At 31.9% G+C, this 8,753-nt stretch overlaps 1 protein-coding gene across 1 annotated transcript; it reads left to right on the plus strand.

The window, feature by feature from the left end:
* The first annotated feature begins 478 nt into the window (after positions 1–478).
* Positions 479–4,875, plus strand: LOC116767531 (AP-3 complex subunit mu-1). Its single transcript, XM_032657897.2, has 10 exons — positions 479–762; positions 833–920; positions 1,001–1,144; positions 1,246–1,305; positions 1,430–1,551; positions 2,092–2,251; positions 2,328–2,441; positions 2,585–2,774; positions 3,398–3,549; positions 3,874–4,875. Exons 1-10 carry the CDS (start codon positions 728–730, stop codon positions 4,057–4,059), a joined length of 1,251 nt encoding a protein of 416 aa, XP_032513788.2. The 5' UTR covers positions 479–727; the 3' UTR covers positions 4,060–4,875.
* The last annotated feature ends 3,878 nt before the right edge of the window (positions 4,876–8,753 follow it).

The raw sequence follows: 8,753 nt of genomic DNA on the forward strand, positions 1-8,753 counted from the left end.
AATTGTGTAAATCAACGAACTCATTTTAATAAATAAAAAATGAGGATTTATTCTTTTTCATTTGAGAATCGTTATTTCTATTAGACAATTTTTCGTTATGCTTAACCAGCATCACATAATTTGTATGCAAAAAAGTCGTTAAGCTAATAAGACAGTTACATTTTTTAAATTATAATATATTTTAGATGATTTTTTTCTTAAGAAAACTAACGTATTTAGTTAAACATAATACGTTTTTCTATTAATTTAATACCTTACTATAATATGGCTGTTTAGACAGTTTGTATTACTTTCTTTTATATTAAAAAATAAAAGCTAATTCTAGCAATTTTACTCTAGCACAATCAACTATTTTGAATGGACCTAGGGATCTTAAAACTTAATTATCTTATTTTATGGAATTATACTTTAACCTCTCAGATACCGAACGAACAGACATATCTTTTGACGTAACTAATAATTATTGACGGCTGTCACTCGACCAACAAAAATTGTATACACGACTCCTATTTGAGAAAAAAGATTTAACTTACTTTGTAATTAGTCTGTAAAAAGGATTCAGATTTTCAAACACTACTTGTAACTACTTTTTTTTGATTTTTATAAGCTGTATCATCCTGATAAGTGTTTTAGATCTTTTAATTCATCGTGTAGAATGATAAATAACTATTGAAATTCTGCAAGTAAACATACTTTCACTGTTTTAGATAGTCAAATATTTTTAAAAATGATTCACAGTTTATTTATTATAAATCCTGCTGGGTAAGAAGAAACTTTTAAACTTAACAGCTTAGGGGACAACTCAATATGATTAATTAATTTTCATTTCCAGGGATGTGTTTTTAGAAAAGCATTGGCGAAGTGTTATTCCTAGATCAGTATGTGATTATTACTTAGAAGCTCAGAGAGCTTCGCCTAATGTAAGTGCCGTTAAATATTTAAATTTGTAGTGTAATTGTTGAAATTTTGTTGATTACACAATTCTTTTTAAAATCGTCAGGATGTCCCTCCAGTGATAGCTGCCCCCCATCATTATTTAATTTCAATTCAGAGAGGAGGTGTTGCCCTAGTGGCTGTTAGCAAACAAGAGGTGCCTCCTCTTTTTGTTATTGAATTTCTACATAGAGTTGTGGATACATTCCAGGTAAAATGCAATATTAAAATTATACAAATTTTGTTTTAAAATGTATTTATATTTAAGTCACCACAAATTTATGTTTCTAATTAATAAAATTTCTTTTATAGGATTACTTTTCTGATTGCACCGAAACAATTATTAAGGAGAACTATGTTGTTGTTTATGAGGTAATAAGGACATGTTTCTCTTTTAGAATGAATAAAAGAAATCTTTTTGTTAGTTATTAATTATGTTTTAATTAAACTTATTTTTTTTTCATGTGCGTGACTTAAACATTATTTAATATTTCAGCTGTTGGATGAGATGTTAGACAATGGTTTTCCATTGGCCACCGAGAGCAACATTTTGAAGGAATTGATAAAACCGCCTAATATATTTAGGACAATAGCCAACACTGTGACAGGCAAATCAAAGTATGTATTTTAGTAATTGTATTATTTATTATAAATAAGTTGTGGTGGCCTGGAGGTTAAATACCCGGCTCTCATATTGAGGGTGCAGGTTCAAAACCTGGCAAGTACCTATGTGATCTTTTCCAAGTCATATGTACTGTTGGAGAGTATTTAGACATCACTGATGGATGGTGAAGGAAAACATCATGAGGAAACCTGGTCTTATAAATTCAAATCATAAGATTGAAATCGTCAAATCCGTTTTGATCATGTGTGGTGATTAATGCTCTAACCTCCTCCTTATGAGAAGAGGTCTTTGCTCAGCAGTGGGCTCCGATGATGATGATGAATTATAAAAAATACTTATTTGCTGCACATATGTGCATTGAAGTGTATTTGTCAAAATTATGTACTGCTTAGCGTCAAAGAAATAATCCAACATTGTTTTTACATTACAGAACATAATTGTTATTTAAAGTTAATGACCACCTTTCTAGTTTACTGTTACTCCCCAAGTAAGACGTTCTATGTATATTGATGTAAAATTTTAATGAATTCCAGTGTATCATCAATATTACCTGGTGGACAACTTTCTAATGTGCCATGGCGTAGAACAGGAGTGAAGTATGCTAATAACGAAGCGTACTTTGATGTTATTGAGGAAGTTGATGCAATTATAGATAAAAGTGGATCTACTGTATCTGCTGAAATACAGGGATATGTAAGTTTATTGCTAAAATTATATTCGTATATATATAATATGTTATTTGATTGAAATTAATAAATTTTTCTCTTAGATTGACTGCTGTATCAAGCTGAGTGGTAAGCCAGATCTGACCTTGTCATTCGTGAATCCAAGGCTGTTTGATGATGTATCTTTCCACCCTTGTGTGAGATTTAAAAGATGGGAGGTAACATCAGTTTTTAAGTAAACATTTTTAAGTCAGTCTATTAATTTATAGTTAAGTATGAAAGTATAGAATACAAAAATTTTCAAAGTAGTTACATAATTTCTCATTTGAAGCTTAGCTGAGAGTAATCTATATTTTTTCAGTCTGAAAGAATATTATCTTTCATACCACCGGATGGTAACTTCAGACTGATGTCATATCACATTGGTTCACAAAGTGTTGTGGCAATTCCTATCTATGTGAGACATAATCTATCATTACGAACCAATGGGGACCAAGGACGATTTGACATGACTGTTGGTCCTAAACAAACCATGGGCAGGACCTTGGAAAGTAAGTTATTTCATAGTATCAATATGGGTAATAATCAGGGCCGTGCACAGAGATTTAAGGGTTAGGTCAAGCAGAATATGTTTGAAAAAAAATACCAATTTTCATCATAATTTCCTCCTCTAAAACATTGATAATATTCGCTGATAAAGTTACAGCAGCGCGATCAGGACTAACATCTATATATCTTATAAATTTTTCAACTACCACAGATCCACGAAAGTACCTGAAAACGGTTACGAGCTGTTCGTGACCACTAACATCTGGGATTTTATCGACCATAATAGCGACAATATCGATTTCGCTTATTTACTTTTTATCTCGACGTACATTACTGACGCGACACTGGAAATTAAATCGTCGTTAGTTCTATTCCATAACCCTGTAAATGAGCTAGTCCATGTTGACTGCACATCGGACGCCATATTTATATCATACTTACCTAACAAATCCACAAGCTCAAGAAATTTGCCTTTTTTAAGGATGAAGTGGATTCGTCATGCCCGCCAAGTCTTGACAAATCTTTACCTGTTCGATAATGACTAATACGAACTTAAGAAACATATTGTATATTGTGAGTGTCTTTTGATACTATTTTAAGTCTCTTTGATTTCCTTTTATTTCAGATGTAGCCTTAGAGATCTGTATGCCAAAATGTGTTCTCAACTGTTCACTAACTGCTAATCAAGGAAAATATTCATATGATCCGGTTAGTAAAGTATTGTTGTGGGACATTGGACGTATTGAACTACCGAAGTTGCCGAACATACGAGGAACTGTAAGTTATTAAAGTTTAATATTGATAAATAGTTTTACAATAGAAATGTAGATGTTAAGAATTGATTGAAGATCATGTGTCCCTGATAATATATGTTTAATTGCACTAGTTATATAGTTTGGCAAAATTCATTGCAATTAAGAAACATTCCAAAAACTTTAATGTATCAATTCCTCTGGTGCTATTCTGAGGAAACTAATAGGAGTTAGAAGAAAAGGCAAATAAGGAAGTTCTAATATCTGATATTGTATAGCATATGTATAGATTTCTTATAAGTCACTAAAAATAACTCAATAATTGATCCAAGTCATATATGTTCCCCAGGTGTCCCTAGCATCAGGATCTGATACCTCTGGCGCTAATCCCAGTATCAACGTTCACTTTACTATACCCCAATTAGCGGTGAGCGGTTTGAGAGTCAGTCGGCTTGATATGTACGGCGCTAAATACAAGCCGTTCAAAGGTGTCAAATATGTCACCAAGGCTGGCAAGTTCCATGTTAGAATGTAAACTTACAAATATATCTGAAGCATAGAGTTAGCCTTAATTTTAAGTGACGTATTGAATACATTTTTATATATCCCTTATGTTGTAATATGAGTAATTTATCTGTAAATACTGAGAACAAAAAAAAACCTTAAAAATAAATAAATTACTATAAAGAAGTATTTCTTTGTCTGAAGGTGAACGATATGTCTTTTTGAATAAACTTACTTTTAAATGGAATACCAGGAAACTGCTTGCTTTTAGTTGCACATTTATTTCGATTATTGGCTCTAACATCTAATGTCACATTCCATGGCTACCTATAATAATACATAATAATATAGTGTCCTAATATGAGCCAAAAATGAAATATATTGATCGTTGAGTATTGATATACGTTATGCATGTTGCGTAGATCAGTACCTGAGTGAATACTTTATAAAAAAAATAGTAATAATTGTAATATTTTCTTATAATACTAGTATTGTAAGAAAATATTACAAGATAAAGTTTCACCTTGTGTCTATCGAGGACTTAAAAGTAACGGCTAATTTTAATGCTTTAGTTAGTTTCCCAGGGCGCTATAGATTAAGTGACAAATGACATTTGAATTTTGAAATGACAGCCAAGTGTATGGGAAAATTAAAATGTTATCTAACTTTTTATTCTTGTTAAAATATTTTAGTTACATTTTTTTTATATAAAAATAAGGCCCGTGCAATCAGAAACAAATTTTTTTATTGTACGAAAAATTTGTTGAGTTTTGATTTTATTTCAAAATAAGTATATTAAAATGATAAACATTTATGTACACTTTTTTATTATATATGTAAAGCATGACCTGTGGTATATTTTTTCACCCTATTTTTGCCATCTTAAAACGCACATATTTATAAGTAATAAGGAAATCTTAAGAGATTATTTCCTAGATATTTCAAAACCTCTTTATTTTATCAAGATCATTATTCTTATAAATTTTTAAAACTTTTTTTAAATTTGTAAAGAGATAAAGTCATATTACATTAACCGAAAGGAACAAAAATACAATGAATTGTATGATGAAATGGTTGTTTTAAAAATTATCATACTGCACTACTACTACAACTACTGCACCGATTACCAAACAGTTATCACCACTCGATAGCGTAATTCTTGAGGAAGGTTTAAGTATATAATTTGTTAAGTTTTTGTATTTACTCGTGTGCACATTAACGATATTTGTTTAAGATGTCGGGAAAACATGAGCCGCCTGAGAGCTTTTAACGAAAACGCTGGCTAAAGCCTTTGAGATATAACAAAATAATATATGGTGAAATTGTGTATCTTATATAGGTCTACAGAATTTAAAATGACATTTGATTCACGATTTGTTAAAAGTATCATCTATTAATGTAAAAAAGAAAGATTATCGATCGGCCGCAGCTAACTGCTAACGCCGCTATGCAGCTACAGCGGCGATATGCACAATTACTCAGTGCTTATTTTCCATAGAAAAATTTTCAAGGACGATCTACAAATCTCGTGTTGTATAAGAAAATGTTTGCATGTGTGAGTGCAAAAACCTATGCATGTGTTTTATTCGAGAAGCACTTCATCCTTTTTATCGTTTAAAATGTCGTAGAAAGTCCATTAATTGTCAAATGAAACGGAACTCTCTGATTGGTTGTTAAACTGTTCATATTTTTTTCGCCATTTTATTATTATTGAATATTGTCATTTGTCTTTCTAACCGCAAGTGAATAAGTATTTATCAGTTTATTAGTAAACAGTGCATTCATTTATTAACAAATGATGGCAAATTATAGCTGTGAGTTCTGTGCTGGTGATGTGTGTTTATCGAAATTAATTACGAGTAGATTTTCAATATTGTCGTTTGATAAAAAAATTAAGATAATTACAAAGGGAAGGTGTGTGACCGGTTGAGACTGAACTAAAAGAATGGTAATGTTATTCGTTTTAATAAATAGTATTATGATAGTTTTAATTAGCTAGCAGGTTGTGTAAACACAAATAAGTTATTTTGTTTTCCTTGTTTGTTGTTTTCAAATAATAATAATAAGAATCTTTGGATCTCCACTAGATATTCCGATTTAAATAACTTTTATAAAGCGGTCGTGAACAAATCGTAATCGTTTAAAGTACTTTCGTGTCTTAGAGGTAGTTGAGAGATTCATCAAATATATTGATGTTCGTTCTGATCGCACTGCTGTCACTTTATGCGCGAATATTATCAATTTTTAAATGAAACGAATATTTTAGGATTACTACGCGTATTTTATTATTTTAAAAACCACATACTCCCAACGTTTTGGTTACTTTGCAGCAATCGTGATCACGGCAGACATCTTGTCTGCCTCTTTAAAATAATAATTGTGAAAGATCTCATTATTATCATTGGTTTAGAGAAGGAAATTATGATGAAAATTGCTATTTTTTTTTCAAAGATATTCTGCTTACCCTATCCTAAATCTCTCTGCACGCCTCTCAAATTTAAACACGCCTCTCAAATCTCAAAATTAAATAGATTCCTAGTTTTGAAAATAAACTTTTAGTGAATAAGGTTTGTAGGAGAACCTAATTTAAAAATATTATTATTCTGAATAATCTCTTTGTAGTTGCATTATTTAGAAAAATATTAATGATAACGACTTTTTTGCGATTGCTAAAATCCATAGTGGATAAGTGACAATGAGACATAGATCTAATTTATGTAGTTTTTTTTAAATTTCGGTTGTACATTGCTTCACTTTCATTCCGCCTGTTGATAGGTGTAAATAAAGCCGTAGTTGAACGTTCTACCTCGGTAACAGCTTATAAACTTTAGATTTGAATAACTTTTCGGCTGTACTGAAGGCTGTCTAGACTGGATTTAAGCAAGTTGTGGCTGTCAAAAAGCCTTTTTGCATGGAATCCACAGCGGTGAGGTGACATTTGGCAGCGCTTATCCAGATGTAACAGCAATATTCCACAAGCGACTGGACCCGTGTTTTTTAAAGACATTGAGTTTTGTTGCAGATGTCCTAGCTTTGGACTCGGTGAGCCGACCGTGGATACTTCAATTCTTTGTGACCAAAGGTTGTTAGAGAGTTTTAAAGATACATTCTCTACAAATGGGGTTGAGTGAATAGACTTCTCTTGTTGGTGAAAAAATATGATTTAATTTTGATGACATTTTAGAAGATTTCCATAGCCCCATTTTTTTCTGAAGTGGGAAATAAGCACACTATATTATGGCCTCTGTTTCTAACTCTAATTAATCTCATGGCCCTCGTAGCTGGATTGATACAATTCACAACTATGCTGTCTTCTGCGTAACCCAAATCATCCGCTAATAGAAGATCGTTTTTGGGCAGCAAATATTGATTTGTGGAGAGATCAGCCCTTGAGGAATCTCTGCATTGGATGCTAATCATGGAGCTATTAACAACCAGTCAAAAAGCGTGGTCTACGAAGAAATTCAGGCAATCAGACCAAGGATTCTGCCATAACTTATAGAAAGTTTACGATTAGGCTATCATGCCAGACCCTGTCGAAAGCTATCGAAATGTCCAGTGAAACTGCAAGAACTTCATCGTTATTCTGTAGAGATTTCACCCATAAAAGCATATCATATAAAAAAAGATTTCCTGTTTAGTGATTTCCACTTTTGCAAGAATAGAAAGATAAGGAAAAATGTTGCATCTCATTTCAATCTGTGATTTGTATCGTAACATTTGCCTTTCATCGTGAAGCGAACTTAGGAAACGTCAATAACCACTAACCCAGACAGTGGTAAGGGATTACCATCGGAGATGAGACTTCAATGGTCCGTCTGTCTAGATATGTTGTCAGTAGGATATATAGGCAATTGCTTGTATTATTATCCACATCTTGACTTTACAGATGGGAAAAATTTAGCGTTATAGAAAAAATCCAAGCTTCTTAACCTCCGTGGTAAGTCAACTTTTATGAAAACAGAGAGTCTTGATGGTAGTCTCCTCAAAAGACCATTTTCTTTCTTCGACCTCAAATTTTAGTTTGAGTTCACCAATTTTCAAATGTGTTCGCTTAAAATGATGTAGATTTTCCTGCTTTTGCACCTTTAAAGTTACCTAGAGATGAAAAAAATGTTTTACAACTTTGTAACACTCCCCAGACTTGAAAACAAAGATTTAGGGTAAAATTGGCAAACGAAATATCCACGATAGAATCGCCGATATGCAATACGCACATTTTCCAAAGGTTCCTAAGGTTGAGATTTTTTTTCCTTCTTGTTAAAAAAGCCTTTTTCTAAAAAACTTACAAAGTTCTGATAATCATAACAACTACATTCATGAAAATGAAAACGACAATTTCATATCATCTCCATGTCTTCACGGATGCTGCAAAGAAACCGAGACATTGGGAGGATGCAGTTTAAAAAAAATTAAATAACGCGTAATGTATCCGAAAATCTTAGTTTTATTTAAAGAATCAGACAATGTCTCAGTCATTTTTGGTAAAAAAATTGGAAATCGCGATACATATATACATGAAAAAAGTACCTATAATGTAAAAACATGAGACGAAACCTTAAGTTATGCTCTTACGATTTTATCATGAACCTAATGCAGATGTTATATATCTTAAAATTTGCATAATAGATCGATGTTGCGAGATCAGAGGGTGTGAGGATATTGATCTTTATCAATGCAGTGAAGTTTGATCCTTATCTTATAATATTTTCAGCTCAACTTTTA

This window comes from Danaus plexippus (assembly GCF_018135715.1).
Source record: "Danaus plexippus chromosome 3 unlocalized genomic scaffold, MEX_DaPlex mxdp_30, whole genome shotgun sequence".
NCBI classification, from domain to species: domain Eukaryota; kingdom Metazoa; phylum Arthropoda; class Insecta; order Lepidoptera; family Nymphalidae; genus Danaus; species Danaus plexippus.

Bases quoted from the DNA above. Each gene is read 5' to 3' on its own strand.
- LOC116767531 (XM_032657897.2), top strand. From the start codon at position 728: ATGATTCACAGTTTATTTATTATAAATCCTGCTGG. The intron at 763-832 runs GTAAGAAGAAAC...TTTCATTTCCAG, and splicing joins TTTATTATAAATCCTGCTGG to GGATGTGTTTTTAGAAAAGC. The intron at 1,306-1,429 runs GTAATAAGGACA...TTAATATTTCAG, and splicing joins ACTATGTTGTTGTTTATGAG to CTGTTGGATGAGATGTTAGA.